The 19,222-nt window shown below is 43.3% G+C and overlaps 1 protein-coding gene across 3 annotated transcripts in view; it reads right to left on the bottom strand.

Moving 5' to 3' along the window:
* Positions 1 to 19,222, bottom strand: part of LOC126419840 (UDP-glycosyltransferase UGT5-like) — a 279,967-nt gene that overhangs the window by 37,300 nt on the left and 223,445 nt on the right. For 2 of the 3 annotated variants that reach the window (XM_050087090.1, XM_050087091.1), the window contains exon 2: positions 2,021 to 2,261. In XM_050087090.1, the coding sequence (XP_049943047.1) occupies positions 2,021 to 2,261 (241 nt within the window). Of the gene's footprint in view, positions 1 to 2,020; positions 2,262 to 16,754; positions 16,821 to 19,222 lie in introns of those variants that run through there. The other variant, XM_050087089.1, reaches the window with a different exon arrangement.

The following is a 19,222-nucleotide window of genomic DNA, read 5'->3' as shown; positions in this document are numbered from 1 at the left end:
AAAGATATCGATGTCTTGCCCTGGCCCGCACGTGGCCTGATTTCAACCCCGAGGAAAACCTTTGGGGAATACTTGCAAGACATCTGTATCGCAATGGAAGGCTAATTGAGGCCTATTCGAGCTGAAAAGAACGATGCGAGAAGAGTGGGTGACAATTTGGCTGCAAGAACCACAATCCCTAACAAAATCTGTGCTGAGGAGAAACTTTGAGGTAATCAGGAAGAACGGAGATTGGACAAAGTACTAACAATGCAATAACACAACAGTACAGTGAGTGCCTTCATAACAGTTCCCATCCAGCAAATGCAAACGCCTTTATTTTGTTACCACTGTTATTAAAGAAACAATGTAACTCCGTCATTATTGTTTATGCCTTACATGTATCTACTACTTTCACAGTAAATTCTACACTTGTAGGTTTCTGACGTTATACTACTACTTTCATAGGAATCCTGCCTTAATTCTGATGTCCATTGGTGCACGTGCGTTACGCAGTGCTATGAAATGTGTTCATTGTTGTTGTTGTTGTCTTCAGTCCTGAGACTTGTTTGATGCAGCTCTCCATGCTACTCTATCCTGTGCAAGCTTCTTCATCTCCCAGTACCTACTGCAGCCTACATCCTTCTACATCTGCTTAGTGTACTCATCTCTTGGTCTCCATCTACGATTCTTACCCTCCACGCTGCCCTCCAGTACTAAATTGGTGATCCCTTGATGCCTCAGAGCATGTCCTACCAACCGATCCCTTCTTCTTGTCAAGTTGTGCCACAAACTCCTCTTCACCCCAATTCTATTCAATACCTCCTCATTAGTTATACCCATCAAATCTTCAGCGTTCTTCTGTAGCACCACATTTCGAAAGCTTCTATTCTCTTCTTGTCCAAACTATTTATCGTCCATGTTTCACTTCCATACATGGCTACACTCCATACAAATACTTTCAGAAACGTCTTCCTGACACTTAAATCTATTCTCGATGTTAACAAATTTCTCTTCTTCAGAAATGCTTTCCTTGCCATTGCCAGTCTACATTTTATATCCTCTCTACTTCGACCATCATCAGTTATTTTGCTCCCCAAATAGCAAAACTCCTTTACTACTTTAAGTGTCTCATTTCCTAATCTAATTCCCTCAGCATCACCCGACTTAATTCGACTACATTCCATTATCCTCGTTTTGCTTTTGTTGATGTTCATCTTATACCCTTCTTTCAAGACACTGTCCATTCCGTTCAACTGCTCTTCCAAGTCCTTTGCTGTCTCTGACAGAATTACAATGTCGTCGGTGAACCTCAAAGTTTTTATTTCTTCTCCACGGATTTTAATACCTACTCCGAACTTTTCTTTTGTTTCCTTCACAGCTTGCTCAATATAAAGGTTGAATAACATAGGGGAGAGGCTACAACCCTGTCTCACCCCTTCCCAACCACTGCTTCCCTTTCATGTCCCTCGACATGTTCGTATCCATCCGCAATTAACATTTCATTAAGCGCAGTAAGGGGACCGCACCATAACGACGAAAACCAGCCTCCATACTGTACGACCACCTCCTCCCAACTTCACTGTTGGCTCTACATATCATGACAGGTCACATTCTTCAGGAATTCGCCAAACCCAAATACTTCCATCCGCTTGCCACGGGGTATAGTGTGATTCGTCACTCCAAATCTGTTGTTTCCAGTCATCCACTGTGCGGTGTCGTTACCTTAAGCGTCTGTCACCTACAGAAAAGCATGAGTAATGAGAGGCTGTTCGACAATTATACCCCATTCTTGTTAACTCCTTACGGACACTCATTGTGCTAGCCCGACAGCTGGCAGCCCATTCATAGCCCGACAGCTGGCAGCCCATTCATTCCCTGGGCTGATCTTTCCACTCCCGTTGTAGAAAAGATCGAAGGCCACGCCACGGTCCTGCACCGATCCCCGTTCCGACACCAGTTTTCAATCTGTTACGAAATCTGAAAACTCGCCTTAATTTATTTGAGGAGAGCTGCCGGCTGTTGGGCGTTGAGAACTTACCTCCGGTTTCGAAAGGGTTCGGTATGAGGATCTCGGTCCAGTTGCCCGCGGTGCCGCCCTGGCTGGAGGGGAAGGTGGTGACGGCGGTGACGCGGTGGCCGCGCCGCTCCAGCGCCCTCAGGTACGTCTCTGCCAGCACCCACTGGCTGCGCCCCACCGACTGGAAGAGGCCCAGCACCTCGGCCGCCTGGAGGCCTGGAGCCAGCGCCAGCAGCGAAGCCGCCAGCAGGAGGGCGTTCATCTGGAAGCACCAGGCCCCTCCAGTGTAAGTGAGGGCGCTGTCCGCCACGTAGTGGGTCATTCTGGAACTGGTGCTTCACTGAAACTTCCAAGCAGAACTGGACCGGGACTCGAACTCGGGACCTTTGCCTTTAGCGGGCAAGTGCTCAACCAACAGACTTTTAGACATACCCAAATGGCGTCTGACATAGAGAGGCATTTTACACATGTGTGAATAGATTCCAGTCGAAGAAATTTCACCATTATAAATCCACTCCCGCATGATAAATGTGTATGGAGACAATATACAGGGTGTTACAAAAAGGTACGGCCAAACTTTCAGGAAACATTCCACAGACACGAAGAAAGAATATATGTTATGTCGACATATGTCCGGAAACGCTTACTTTCCATGTTAGAGCTCATTTTATTACTTCTCCTCAAATCACATTAATCATGGAATGGAAACACACAGCAACAGAACGTACCAGCGTGACTTCAAACACTTTGTTACAGGAAATGTTCAAAATGTCCTCCGTTAGCGAGGATACATGGATCCACCCTCCGTCGCATGGAATCCCTGATGCGCTGATGCAGCCCCGGAGAATGGCGTATTGTATCACAGCCGTCCACAATACGAGCACCAAGAGTCTCTACATTTGGTTCCGGGGTTGCGTAAACAATAGCTTTCAAATGCCCCCATAAATGAAAGTCAACACGGTTGAGGTCAGGAGAGCGTGGAGGCCACGGAATTGGTCCGCCTCTACCAATCCATCGGTCACCGAATCTGTTGTTGAGAAGCGTACGAACACTTCGACTGAAATGTGCAGGAGCTCCATCGTGCATAAACCACATGTTGTGTCGTACTTGTAAAGGCACATGTTCTAGCAGCACAGGTAGAGTATCCCGTATGAAATCATGATAACGTGCTCCATTGAGCGTAGGTGGAAGAACATGGGGCCCAATCATGACATCACCAACAATGCCTGCCCAAACGTTCACAGAAAATCTGTGTTGATGACGTGATTGCGCGGATTCTCGTCAGCCCACACATGTTGATTGTGAAAATTTACAATTTGATCACTTTGGAATGAAGCCTCATCCGTAAAGAGAACATTTGGACTGAAATGAGGATTGACACATTGTTGGATGAATCATTCGCAGGAGTGTACCCGTGGAGGCCAGTCAGCTGCTGATAGTGCCTGCACACGCTTTACATGGTACGGAAACAACTGGTTCTCCCGTAGCACTCTCCATACAGTAACGTGGTCAACGTTACCTTGTACAGCAGCAACTTCTCTGACGCAGACATTAGGGTTATCGTCAACTGCACGAAGAATTGCCTCGTCCATTGCAGGTGTCCACGTCGGTCTAGGTTTTCCCCAGTCGCGAGTCATAGGCTGGAATGTTCCGTGCTCCCTAAGACGCCGATCAATTGCTTCGAACGTCTTCCTGTCGGGACACCTTCGTTCTGGAAATCTGTCTCGATACAAACGTACCGCGCCACGGCTATTGCCCCGTGCTAATCCATACATCAAATGGGCATCTGCCAACTCCGCATTTGTAAACATTGCACTGACTGCAAAACCACGTTCGTGATGAACACTAACCTGTTGATGCTACGTACTGATGTGGTTGATGCTAGTACTGTAGAGCAATGAGTCGCATGTCAACACAAGCATCGAAGTCAACATTACCTTCCTTCAACGGGGCCAACTGGCGGTGAATCGAGGAAGTACAGTACATACTGACGAAACTAAAATGAGCTCTAACAAGGAAATTAACCGTTTCCGGACACATGTCCACATACCATCTTTTCTTTATTTGTGTGTGAGGAATGTTTCCTGAAAGTTTGGCCTTACCTTTTTGTACTACCCTGTATACTGCCTGGCGAAAAAATTGAACTACACAGAAGACAGTGTAACTTCTTACATGTGCGCAGCATCGGTGGGTGTGTGAATGATTAGAGCTACTATTGCCTGTGACTGGTAGTATGGCATACATGTGCGCATGAAAACTGTGTACCGGACCGAGACTCGAACTCGGGACCTTTGCCTTTCTCTGGCAAGTGCTCTTCCAGTAGAGTATTTGCCCGCGAAAGGCAAAGGTCCCGAGTTCGAGTTTCGGTCTGGTACACAGTTTTAATCTGCCCGGAAGTTTCATATCAGCGCACACTCCGCTGCAGAGTGAAACTCTCCTTCTAGTGCCTCGCTGTATTTTATTTTTAATTTACATGTTTAATAAAGATTATGACGGTGTAGTACTAATGTCTGAATGCTCTCTTCTACCATGTCCTTACAGCGTGGCCGTAAGGAGAATCGTGGTTTGGGTTGAGGTCTCGGTGTTCGGTTGCTATTTCAGCTGGGCCCAAGGGGCACAAAGTACTTAGTTTAGCCCGGACCAGTGGCCATGTGTATTCCCACAGGAACATCCGTCTTGCTGTAGCTCTATGTTACTGTATACTAAGCACGGTTTGAACGACGAACAGCAGGTGGCGCTCAGGCAAATGTTGCGAATCGATTAATTCCCTCTGCATGAGGTTTTAATTGAAAATAGTGCTCAGCTAATAGCACCATTTCTACGTGCGCCCTTTCGGTTTTACAAGCAAAAACAGTCACCTTCGATCGGATTTTACGTAAAAAAAAAACAAACAAAAACACGTTTTGTGGGAGGTTTCTGAAGCGCGGCACTTCTTTACTTCAAATTTGTACGAATCGGTTCAAATTTGCATTAAGTAGACACACGGATAAAGTCAAAATAAAATCCTTTCTATCCAATAATCTTTACCTGTTGTCGAGATACGGTGGTGTAAAGTCGAACTAAATGCACTACGTAGAATTCGTTCGTACGTGAGATAAATACACGGAAAGTGAACCAAATAAATAAAAATGCATTATTATGATAAAATTAAAAACTCACTTTCAAACTGTAGTTTCATTTGGATTTTTCTGTCAAAAGCCACATCTTTTGTGAGGTTCTTTTACGCGCTCCATTTCTGTATATCAAACTTGTGTCAATCGATTCAAACTTCACAAGGAGGTAGACAAATATATGCAATTGATGGGCTTCCTGTTGTTTTGTGTTAGCTTTATCCGTTGCCACAATACAAGAAACTTCGTCCGAAAGAGAATAAGAAGACCTATACCATATCAGTCGTCGCCGGAGTCAACAAAAATCTATACCGATTGACAAACCATGATAATGGCAAAATGTCAAAATTATGATGGAGTAAGAGCTGTGAACCACAATGAAAAAGCACAAAAGAGGAGAGTATTACGTGGGCAGAGTCTGGGATGTAAAAAGCGCCTATATGTCAAGATGTTTAGATTCAAACGTCTTCGAAGCTACCAGACAAGTCTAAAAGTTAGTTTCCCTCTTTTACATCCTTAACTTCGTCCAGGACATATTCGACTTTTTTGTGCTATGATAGGAGTATCTTTCGTTCCAGTCTCTTAATGTTTGGGCCTCTCACTTATGCCCTCCTAGTTTCGTTGTCCCGTGACAGATGGCAGCAACGCAGCGCAGGAACACCCCAAAATGGCGTCTGACATAGAGATGCATTTTACACGTGCGTGACTAGATTCCTGTCGAAGAAATTTCACCATTTTAAATCCATTGCCGCTTGATAAATGTGTTGTTGTTGTTGTGGTCTTCAGTCCTGAGACTGGTTTCATGCTACTCTATCCTGTGCAAGCTTCTTCATCTCCCAGTACGTACTGCAGCCTACATCCTTCTGAATCTGCTTAGTGTATTCATCTCTTGGCCTCCCTCTACGACTTTTACCCTCCACGCTGCCCTCCAATACTAAATTGGTGATTCCTTGATGCCTCAGAACATGTCCTACCAACCGATCCCTTCTCCTACTCAAGTTGCGCCACAAACTCCTCTTCTCCTCAGTCCTATTCAGTACCTCCTCATTAGTTATGTGATCTACCCATCTAATCTTCAGCATTCTTCTGCAGCACCACATTTCGAAAGCTTCAATTCTCTTCTTGTACAAGCTATTTATCGTCCATGTTTCATTTCCATACATAGCCACACTCCATACATGTATGGAGACAATATATACTGCCCGGAAAAAAAAAAATTAACTACACAGAGGACAGTGTAACTTCGTACATGTGCACAGCATCGGTGTGTGTGTGAATGATTAAAGGTACTATTGTCTGTGACAGATAGAATGGCGTACATGTGCAAATTAGTGCTATTACAAGGCCTGTTAGGGTTCTTAGCGAGTGTGAACAGCGTCAGATGTTGAGTGATCAATGTGAAAGACACAAACTACTAATGCGAGACATCGTTATCAACACTTGACAGAGTTCAAAAGGGGTCTCACTGTACATCTCCATTTGGCCAGCTGGTAGAATCTGGCAATGTCCAGGTGTGACAGTGACCTTATCTTGGACCGCATGTGAACATGAGCGCAGGCATAGTCGGCCACCAGGTACCGATCGACGTCTGACGACCACAAGGGATTAGATTAGATTAGATTAGCACTAGTTCCATAGATCTTGAATACGACACTTCGAAATGATGTCGAACGTGTCAGGTTAATAAAAGGTGTCTATACAAGATATTACATTACACAAAATATTACATGACACTCAATATTCATAATTTTTAATTTTTTTTGAGGGGGGGGGGTTGGGAAATTTCCCACTTACTATATCCAAAAATTCATCTAATGAGTAGAAGGGGTTGCCAATAAGAAATTCTTTTAATTTCCTTTTAAATGCTATATGACTATCTGTCAGACTTTTGATGCTATTAGGTAAGTGACCAAAGACTTTTGTGGCAGCATCATTTACCCCCTTCTGAACTAAAGTTAGATTTGACCTTGAGTAGTGAAGATCATCCTTTCTCCTAGTGTTGTAGCCATGTACAATGCTATTACTTTTGAATTAGTTCGGATTGTTAACAACTAATTTCATAAGTGAATATATATATATTGTGAGGCTACAGTGAAGATTTCTGGCTCTTTAAATAAGTGTCTGCTGGATGATCTTGGATGAGCTCCAGCAATTATTCTGATTACACGCTTTTGTGCAATGAACACTCTTTTACTCAGTGATGAGTTACCCCAGAATATGATGCCATACGAAAGCAGAGAATGAAAATAGGCGTGGTAAGCTAATTTACTGAGATGTATATCGCCAAAATTTGCAATGACCCTAATAGCATAAGTCAAACGTTTCAGCAGATCCTCAGTGTGTTTTTCCAGTTCAACCCCTCATCAATGCATACACCTAGAGATATTGAATATCCTACCTTAGCTACCGATTTCTGATCGAAGTCTATATTTATTAATGGGGTCATTCCATTTACTGTGTGGAACTGTATATACTGTGTTTTGTCAAAGTTTAATGAGAGCCCATTTGCAGAGAACCACTTAATGATTTTCTGAAAAACATCGTTTACAATTTCACCAGTTAATTCTTGTCTGTCGCGTGTGACAGCTATACTTGTATCATCGGCAAAAAGTACCAGCTTTGCATCTTCGTGAATATAGCATGGCAAGTCATTAATATATATTAAGAACAGCAGAGGACCCAAGACGAACCTTGCGGCACCCCACACTTGATTGTGCCCGTTTGAGAAATTGCATCGCCGCATTGTCCGCTAAGCACATCATAACCCCGTGACACCAGAGCCTGCCATCTGAGAACAAGTAATGGACTCCTGCAACATTCTGTCTCGCGCCACACCACTGGTCGTAGGCTGGCGGCAGCCAGTTCTACCGTCCCAAGCGTACGCCGCTACCTACGATGGCCGTCAATGCCGAGTATGATGAAGACACGAGGACAGCGGCCATCCTCCCGATTTTTTGGACAGACAGAGGGATGATACAGTTGGCGTTGTGGTGTCGGGAGTCATTGGGTGTGATTTCAGCTCATGGCTGGGGGTTCCTGTGGGATCTATGAGCAATGCTATGTTGTGGACGTCATGCATAACCCTTCATGTGACATTATATTGCTGGCATTTTTCAACAGGACAACGCTCGTCCACACAAAGAGTGTGTCTCTAGGAACTGCCTACATGGTGTCGAGGTACTCCTGTGGCCAACAGTATACTGTACCCAACATAACATGGCTGAGCGAGGGGGCGCAGTGTTTCGCACACTGGACTCGCATTCGGGAGGACAACGGTTCAGATCTGTGTCCAGCCATCCAGATTTACGCTTTTCGCGATTTCTCTAAATCGCTCCAGGCAAATGCCGGCATGGTTCCTTTAAAAGGGCACGGTCAATTTCCTTCTCCACAATCAGAGCTCAGATCTGTTGAGTTACCGTAACATATGCATATGATGTTACACAAACTTTAGCATAACTTATGGGCTTTATGTCAACTGTCGCTATCATATTCTACAGATTGCTTTTAAAAAAAATTTTTTGTACTTTTTTACCCAATATTCCTTGTTATCATTTGCGTATCCCACAAAAGACCACCAATCATTCGGTGGAGCCCGCGCAGCATCAGCGCATGCTCGAGCCGTCTACGGGTAAGCTGTTTACTTCTCTGCCTTCAGTATGGCCAACGCAAGCGGCTGCGTACCATGTTCGCGATTGAGTACAGACCGTAAAAGCGTTAAATGCGGTTTTCAGGTTTTGCTTTTCCGTCAATAGCCTTCTACTTGACGGGTTTGCCCCAGGTAGAATATCCATCCATTTTGTGGCAACCACTTCTTGGTTTTTCATTCTGCCCCAAAATTAGGTCTTAATAGTTTTTCATTTATTGTCTCCTACCAATGGGTCAGTGTATATCTGAGGCTGTTATTCCTTCTCGATTTACTGTTATACAGATGTTCACATGAACACGTCGCTTTTAGAGACACAAAACCGGTTGTGATCCGATAGTGGACTAAATACAGCAGAAGCGGCTTGCACAACCAAAAAAGTTGCTTGCTATGAGCCAAAGGCTGTGACATCATTATGCTCTATGATGGTGATTCGGCGGTTTTCGCCGGCCGCTGTGGCCGAGCGGTTCTAGGCACTTCAGTCCGTAACCGTGCTCCTGCTACGGTCGCTGGTTCGAATCCTGCTTCGTGGAATGAATGTGTGCGATGGCCTTAGGTTACTTAGGTTTAAGTAGTCCTAAGTTCTAGGGGACTCATGACCTCAGATGTTAAGTCCCACAGTGCTCAGAGCCATTTGAACCATTTTTTCGGCGGTTTTCCAGAACCTTCTTGTTTGCATCCTCAACACTGTCATCAGTAATTGACGTGCTAGGGCGTCCAGGTCAGTCGTCGTCTTCAACGCCTTCTCGACCCTCATCATTTGCATCATTCATAAACTATTGTGTTATTCGTAGGAGCCGGCCGGAGTGGCCGAGTGGTTAAAGGCGCTACAGTCTGGAACCACACGACCGCTACGGTCGCAGGTTCGAATCCTGCCTCGGGCATGGATGCGTGTGATGTCCTTAGGTTAGTTAGGTTTAAGTAGTTCTAAGTTCTAGGGGACTTATGACCACAGCAGTTGAGTCCCGTAGTGCTCAGAGCCATTTGACCCATTTTTATTCGTAGTATATCAGCCAAAAGCTAAAGTCAACCTGTCGAATGTACCGCTGCAGTTTATTCCGTTTTCCACGCAAAATTTAATGCAAATTCTTTGATCCACATTTTTCGAAATTAAAAATACGCCGAGCGCTCGAAAACAAGCATAACCTTTTCGATTGTCAACAATACACTCAATATTCAAAACAGCTGAAATGCAAACACATGTCAGGAAAATGTGTATGAACAAGCTAACAAAAATTTAAAAATCGAATGTACAAAGCCAATGAAAGTAAAAAACTCCGTTCCTTTTTGATCACACCTCGTACACATACTAATGCTCAGATGCCAGTTGCGTTCTCAGCACCAACGGTGAAATGTGCAACCGGCGAGATAGAAAATATCCCCAATTTGGTCTTTGGTTCCATAGCGTAACATATGAATACACTCATTACAGATTGTGTTAACTCCACATAAAACTAATAGGCCAGAGCTTTGATCCCATGAGTGAGGTTCAAATGGTTCAAATGGTTCTAAGCACTATGAGACTTAACATCAGAGGTCATCGGTCACCTAGACTTAGAACTTTCTGAATGTGAATAACACCTAACAAACAGCCTCACTAAACTTTACGAATATTTTAAGATATAGGGACTTAGACCCAGTTTCTATAAAACAGAAGTATGTATTTTCCACCTCTCCAATCGCCTAGCATCAGCAAAGGTCCACCTACGGTTTGGCTGTCGTGGCATAGTCAAGTACAACGGTAAGCTAAAGTACCCCGATGTCACTTTAGGCTCTTGATGTAAACACCTTTCGAACACAGCTAGGAAGGTGCTACAAACGCGGGTGAACATGGAGGGGAAGTTGGCACGCAGTACAATGGGAGCTCAAATGGTACAAATGGCTCTGAGTAATATGGGACTTAACATCTGAGGTCATCAGTCCGCTAGAACTTAGAACTACTTAAACCTAACTAACCATAGGACATCACACACATCCATGCCCGAGGCAGGATTCGAACCTGCGACCGTAGCAGCAGCGCGGTTCCCGACTGAAATGCCTAGAGCCGCTCGGTCACAGCGGCCGGCCATGAGTGAGGACCTTGAACTTTTGCTCGTATTCGTATTACGCCAGCGTACCACGAATTTGATGCTCGTACGAGTAGTCCTATCAAGCGTTTCTTTTTTTCTTCGTCTTCTACTTTTTATATCTACCTAGACATGTCTAACTCGTTTGGCACATCCATTCGAAAGGGATCACATACGGGCATAGAGTATGAGGCAAATCAGCGACAAACAGCGGCATTCATGATGATTACGCTGCCTGCATAGGCACTGGAATTTCTCCTCGTCTCTGCGTACGCAAAGTTGCATGACTTGTGTATCACACAATACTTAACGCTTTTTTGAATGACAACATTTTCACCATCGTCCCCCTTGCTTAATCTGAATCGCCAGATAACAGTTTCGACCTCAGACCGATTTATCCGGTTGAAGATTTTGTACTAGAGCTATTGGTCACATTGAAACGGGCCAATCAGAGCCGTTTCACAAAAATGAGGGCTGCAAGTATGGACACACGAGAGATTTAACTCCACTTACTACTTAGCTAAGACGACACCAAGTCTCTGGAGGAAAGACAAGCTGTTATAAAGAGTTGTTTGTGTTCTCATAGCGTCTTTTCACACCTTTCTGCTGATTGGTTTTATGAATGGGTGATTGTGCAGAATGAGTGATTTTATTTCAGAATTACCAAGTGCAAGCTAGATCTGCACTAAGGTGTATGAAACCCGCCAACTCAGCTAATGAAGGGACATAGCAGAGAGGTTGGTCTGGTACATTACATAAACTATGTAGTAAATCGTAGAATTATCTGCAGTATTGGTAACGTTGGTAGGAAAAGAAACGTAAATGAATATGTAAGAAGGAAAGTGGGAACCGACGAGTTTTCTTTGTTTTTTTGTTTCGTGCTTTCTTTTGCACGTAATTAGAGCCACACAACATTCAATGTTAATCCATTGTGCATTTTATGTGCTTACATCATACAAATTGCATTTTCTAAGTAATAATAATTATTTGATCGCGTAGCTTCTGCACTTTTATGGAACCAAGGCAATTACTTTTGATGCAAGGACAGTTTTATAGTCTTTTGCACTCAACAGAACGTTTTTCATGATCAAAGGTAAGAGTTTCCTGTTATTCATAAATGCGAAAGTTGTTTATCAATAACAAAAACACGTTGTATATAAGTTCAATGAAGTATTGATGACTGATATAGCAGCGTTTTGCGATTATTGTATTTCACCATTTTCTTGAGAAAATAGTGTTTTCTTTATTTTCTTTCTAAAAATCCCTCTCTTTCACGTTACAAACCAACAATTTTCGAATAAAACCTGAATTAAATTTTGAGTTTTAATTTTGCTATAAATATTGTCTACTTTTAAGTAACAGACAGGAGGATAGCTACGGATAGAACAAAAATGTTCCATAGGTTAGCCAACCCTTTATATATTCTCACTCAGTTTCTCGATGGTTCATCACTTTCTGCTTTTAGGGGAATGTAGTAAGTCAATAATCGCATGTGTGTAGAACGTGGCCGGTATGAGGTAGTGCCTGACAGGTATGCAACACACCAAATGTACAGGTAATGTGGGGACGACCTTAACTTACCAAAGCCAGTAGGAAAACTTCGCTAGTCTACGCTCCACGATAACTTATGGTAGTTTTATATCCGTAGTTCTGGCGCATTCAAGGAGTGGAATTGGTCTAACCTCACCAACGGCACTTCATATGCCCTCCCCCGTTACCGTCCAAACGGTGAGTGAGCACGGAGCACACTTACTTTTCGGTAGGTCATGCACTCTCGAGATGTTTAGTTGATTTCTGGATTTCGGTATTGCAATGTGGGTTATTAATTCTTAAAGGTGTTTCATATATCTCTTTCAGCTGTCCTACGTTAGGGAGTATTAGCTGGGTCCTTTTTTGTTCTTTTTACCGTTTTGTGAGTGCAGATAGTAAGTTGGCACGATGTGGTTTGCTACCTCTGAAAGACGGCCAGGCGGACCTATAATACAACGTGTGCCTAGGTATCCACGAGCTGATTCCTTATTAAATTCAATGTGTGATTTCTCGCAAGGTGTGCTACGTTTATTCCATCGTAGTTAACGTTGCTTAATGAGATTTCAGACCATTATTCCCTGGACCCCGCACGTGTTGCCAGTGTGGGACTGAACTTCCCCTCAAACAATCGAGTATTAAATTGCATGCGACCTCCGCGATCGTTCTTCGTCGCATCATAGCCCTTTATCGTTCTTCGTCGTATCATAGCCCTTTATTTATTTATTTTTTTGAATGCTAAGATACTTGTGGATTCTGGAGATGGACGAATTGTCTTTGTTAAGATATGACCAAGCTTTTTTTTTTTCGTTAGCTATTGCATTACGCTGTTATTCCTCTTTCAGTACGTGAACCTTCATTCGGTATGAATACCTACTTGAGTATGGAATTTATCTCCATTGTCCAGTTCGAAATTTGTAACAGTTTGTAGTGACACATATTATTCGCCCATACCTTCCCTCCTTGGTTTCTGAATAGATTCGTTGTAGGGCCTACAGGGTTAGTTAGAAATTAACGCCGTCTTTTTCCTCACTTTGTGTTTGAATGGTACAACGAACGTCTTACCTACGCCATTTCTCCCTTGTCTTCTACTACTCACATTTGCATGACTACTTTGAAATTCATACTTTATTGCCTGACGCAGGATCGTCGAACCACGTCCACACTTTTTCTCTACCATCTCACTTTCGAACAGTGCGCGAGGAAAAACGAATACTTAAATCTTTCCGTGCGAGATCTGATTCCTCTCATTTCGTTATGATGACCACTTCTCCCTTTTTTTTCACGTTCAATCGGAAACTGAAACTTCGTGAAAAGATCTTTCCGCAACGAAAAACCGCTTTTGTTTTTATAACTGCCACCCCAACTCGCGTGTCATATCCGTGACAGTCTCTCCCCTGTTTCGTGATAATACAAAACGGGCTGCCCGTCTTTCAACTTTTTCCATGTTCTCCGCCAAACTTACCTGTTTAAGATCCCACAATGCACAGCAGCACTCTAGCAGAGAACGCACAAGTGTAGCGCGGGACCAGTCTGTTCAGTGGATACGTCGCGTTTTCCAAGTGTTCTGCCAATAAAAGGCAATCTTTGGTTCACCTTCCCCACAGTATTGTCTATGTGATCGTTCCAATTTAAGTTGTTCATAACTGCTATGCCTAGGTATTTGGTTGAATTGAGAGAGTTTAGATTCGTGTGGTTTATCGTGTAACCGAGCTTTAACGGATTCCTTTCAGTGCTCCTGTGGACGATTTCACACTTTTCAGTATTTAGGGCCAATTGCCACCATTCGCAGCATACAGATGTCTAAATTATTTTGCAATTGGTTTTGATGTTCTGATGACTTTACTAGGTAGTAATTGAGAACACCATCCGCAAAGAACCTAATGTGTGCTCAGATTATCCCTAAACTACTTAGTTACATTTGGAACAGTAGAGAGCACATAAGACCTCTTTGTGGAATCCAGATATCAGTTCCGTTTTACTGGGTGACTTTCCGATAGTTTTTACGAACTACGTACGACGTTTCCACCCGAAATCACGAATCGAGTCAGACAAAAAATGGTTCAAATGGCTCTGAGCACTATGGGAACGTCCCGTAGAACTTAGAACTACTTAAACCTAACTAACCTAAGGACATCACACACAACCATGCCCGAGGGAGGATTCGAACCTGCGACCGTAGCGGTCGCGCGGTTCCAGACTGTAGGGCCTAGAACCGCTCGGCCACCACTGGCCGGCAATCGAGTCAGACAACTGAGTCGATGCTCCATTGCTGCTTTATATAGTAATTCCGGTCATTGTTCCATTCCGTAGTCTGTTCCCGACCCCTCAACGAGAGATGTATGTGTGTACCCTGAATACGGTCATTTAAAGAATGTTCTGTTATCAGAACCCAACCCTAGATCTGTAGCGTCGCCTTCCACTACAAGCTTTCCTCAATGTCCTAGTTATGCGATGTGAAAGTTATCATCAGCGATACATATTACAGGCCATACTCCATACACTAATGTTGTATGATGAAGGTGCCGAATGTGTCTTGATCAGAGCGAGGTGGACAAATAGCCACATCGGATTAGTGATGATAATCTGTGACACAAAGATACTCTTCTAAAACATGCCCCTATTTATTTGGCGTCACCACCTATGACTATGTACACAGTCCATTTTCTTACACCCCACATTCAACATTACTGAGTACCTTCAATATTTACTCTTACCCCTGTTGCAAAGAACACGTCAAAAAATGGAACCATATTCTCGTGTACATAAACATTTCATGCCATACACATACGCTTTTCAAGGAATGAAATATAACATTTATGAGACGTCCCCTTAGAAAAATTATTGAATTACTGTGCTGATAAATTTCTTACATTATTTGATTTTCAAACAGCTGAGCAGAACTGAACGTACTCAGACATTTCGCATTTCGCTCTTTACCTATTCTGATCAACACTAAACTGACACACAATATTTTTTAGCGCAACGCAATCTGACTTTGAATAATCCCTACAAAAGAATGGCCCTGGCTAAATTAACCTATACCTTTCACAAATCACTTACCTCACAAAAATCTTCGTTACTCGAACTACTGCAATACAGCGAGCGCCACTTCTGCCAGCTAAATAAAAGATTCAAACTACTGAAGGCACTAACTACTGATAGGCGTAGTTAGCAAATGAAAGATTTTGATAGAGAGCAAACAATGTATTTACCTTAATAGTGTTCAAAAGTCATAATATATATATATATCAGTCCATGATATCGAATATTACAAATTTACTCTTTCTGATACACACACGTCCACATCGTCCGCTCTCAAAATTCCGCCATCTCTCTCCCCACATCCAACACTGCTGGCGGCTCACCTCCAACTGCGCAATGCTACGCGCTGTTAACAGCCAACAACCCAACAATACAATGGCGAATATTGCAACAATGCCGACCAGCCTCAGACTGCACACAGCACATTCAGTGATTTTCATACAAGGCGCTAGGTGGCGTTACCAATAAAAAAAAAAAAACCTAAGCAGCCTACTTACACATTATCTTGGATAATCTTCGGAAATAAGTGTCCTTTTGATCCACAAACACGCTGCAACAGCAACTGTCCACCTCGGCGTGGGCAGAGCATATGACAGTGTACACAAACATATAAAAAAATAATCAGTACCAAAACTGTTCAAGAAATAGATATGCACGTGGTTGTTCACTGTACAAAGTCTGCATCACAAACACAGACACAGACACACACACACACACATATACAGGGTAATTACAAATTATTGAAGCGATTTCACAGCTCTACAATAACTTTATTATTTGAGATAATTTCACAATGCTTTGCACACACATACAAAAACTCAAAAAGTTTTTTTAAGCATTCACAAATGTTCGATATGTGCCCCTTTAGTGATTCGGCAGACATCAAGCCGATAATCAAGTTCCTCCCACACTCGGCGCTCACTGCAGGCCGACCTGTTGATTTCCCCTTACAGAGGCATCCAGAAGCTTTAAACTGCGCATACCATCGCCGAATGGAGTTAGCAGTTGGTGGATCTTTGTTGAACTTCGTCCTGAAGTGTCGTTGCACTGTTATGACTGACTGATGTGAGTGCTTTCTCGGCTCCTGTCGCCATTTTGTCTCACTGCGCTGTCGAGCGCTCTGTCGGCAGAAACCTGAAGTGCGGCTTCAGCCGAACAAAACTTTATGAGTTTTTCTACGTATCTGTAATGTGTCGTGACCATATGTCAATGAATGGAGCTACAATGAATTTATGAAATCGCTTCAATCATTTGTATTAGCCCTGTATATCAATCAACTACATGCAAAACATATCATTTGACAACTGACGCAATTACACCAAACTGGACAATCGTAGGCATACTTTTTAGGACAATCAACCCACCTCCGTAGCGTCTGTGTGTGTGTGCCTACAGCAAGCGACTCTGCTCGGGCATATTTAGCGCGCCGGGTCACTGGGCCACTGATACTCGGCTAGAGGCGCGTAACTTTTATATGGTGTCCACATTGCGATAAGGGCGCGTTAACACAGCCGGAGGACGCCTTATCACACACTCGCGAGCACTGCGACTCGTGAGTTCGGAGACTCAAAACAGACGTCACCGCCTGTCATTACGTAAGAGGCCGCTAGGACAAGTGGCGCTGAGATTCCTCGTGTCCATTTCACATGCACTTGGGCCTACGAACGAGTCTACTGAACGAGGCAGGTGTTATTCGCGCACGGGCTGTAATTTGTGTTATGAGAGGTGTGCTTGCAATTATAACAGTGCCTTTAACTGATTTGATTTCAAAGAGAAAAAAAGATTGGAGTGACATTGGGTACCACACTGTGGACGCATGGCGAGTGCTGGGAACGTCAAGTTGCGGTGTGTGCATATTTCAGCTAACGTCTGCTCCGATAGCTGTTCGGTCAGAGGGTTGCGTGCCTCTGTAATAAAAAAACTGAGTTAATCGATCATCAACGAATTTCAACAGATGTCTTATGACGTCCGCCCCGACCAGACGCAACGATCAATAGCGAACAAAATGAGATCAAAAAAAAATAAAAAATAAAGATAGCTGAGTGGTCAGCGTGACGCATTGCCGTCCTACGGGCCTGGGTTCGATACTCGGCTGGGTCGGTGATTTTCTCCACTCAGGGACTGGGTGTTGTGTTGTCTTTACCATCATTTCATCCCCATCCGGCGCGCAGGTCGCATGTAATAAGACCTGCACCAAGGCGGCCGGACCTGCCCCGTAAAGAGGCATCACGGCCAATGACGCCAAACGCTCACTTCGATTTCCAGTTCAGCCAACGCTTTTTCACTTCGCGCCCTACTAGCGACTCCCTCGCAGTCACATCCGTTGCAGCTACTTTTTTATTTTCTGATGAATAAACTGGACAGCACCTTGTTCCAAAATTTCCGCGTACTGCAATCGAAGCCTCACACAATCGAGTTTGCCCCTCTTTTTCCGTTTATCCACTTGCTTTCGTTTACCGTTTATACACTCGCCATCACGTAGTTTCTTTCACCAGCGGGAAACGAACACGTTATGCAACATCTCAGCTGCATATTTTTATTACTCTCGTGACGTGTATGCCTCGTATACAGACAAGAGCCAGAAGTGTCTAAACATGCATGTATGTAGGTTACCAAAACTGTTGCTTAAACCAGTACAAATCCATTTAGTGAACTGTGTTTTTCCACATAGATGGTAAGAATTCTCCGTTAAAATATGTAACAATTTTTCTAAGGCAGCAGCAGAGTAATCGTGTAGTGTTGTGTTGGTTAAACATCTGTTAATTTTTACTCTAATTGTATGTAGGAGGCTACCTAGAGATGACTAGAAATGCACTGTTGATCAAATACCTGTACCGAAAACTACTTTTCTAGCTGAGAACGATGAAGTACCTAAAAACAAACTTGCAGACTGACACACGTTACAAGAGCACGTGGAATTTCACATTGTTCTTTGGCCACCTCACTGAGACTGTAGCAGGTATATGCTCAAAATCTGCAGCAATCGTCGAGCGAATGCAAGTTCTCTCAAAGTGGGATAGAACATATGTCTTCCCTGCAGTAAGTACAGTTCTTCGAACATACTGGTATACAGTTTAACTTACGAATTTCCAACTACTTTATATATTTAACTCAGTGTCGTCATCTCTTTCTATATAGTAACTTCCTAAGCTGTTATCCAATAGTTTTGCATATGTCTGATTTTACTGATATTGTCAGTTCAATTTAATTTTTAGAAAAGCAGTTAAATTGTTTTATCACACTCTCATGTTCTCTTCTGTTGAGTGTAATTGTTTCACGTTGTCGACCTCCTATTACGCAACATTCACGTACACAGACACACACAGTTTTTCGATGTTTAGTCTCACTGCTTGCTGGTGTGTTCCATTCACATTTATTTCAAATGTTCAAATGTGTGTGAAATCTTATGGGACTTAACTGCTAAGGTCATCAGTCTCTAAGCTTAGACACTGCTTCACATAAATTATCCTAAGGACAAACACACACACCCATATACCCGAGGGAGGACTCGAACCTCCGCCGGGACCAGCCGCACAGTCCATGACTGCAGCGCCTTAGAGCTCTCCGCTAAACCCGCGCAGCACTTTTATTTACTGTTTAACATTTTGTGTTGTCTTTCTATTACACTGTCAAATGTCGTTTAATCTGTCTTTGCATCACACTCTCCATGTTTGATATATTTTTCAATGCTGTTTAGCAGCACAGTATCCCCTTTGATGACAATAGTTAATTATAGTCTTATAATGGCCTTGCAAGGAAAAAATCGGTTAACTAGATAAATTAATGTTGTAGAGCACACACAATTTTGGGCTTCTCATTTATATAGCGAAAG

This window comes from Schistocerca serialis, chromosome 9, assembly GCF_023864345.2.
Source record: "Schistocerca serialis cubense isolate TAMUIC-IGC-003099 chromosome 9, iqSchSeri2.2, whole genome shotgun sequence".
Taxonomy (NCBI): domain Eukaryota; kingdom Metazoa; phylum Arthropoda; class Insecta; order Orthoptera; family Acrididae; genus Schistocerca; species Schistocerca serialis.
Note: the sequence above shows the minus strand (reverse complement) of the source record. Positions and strands in the feature narration are given on the sequence as shown.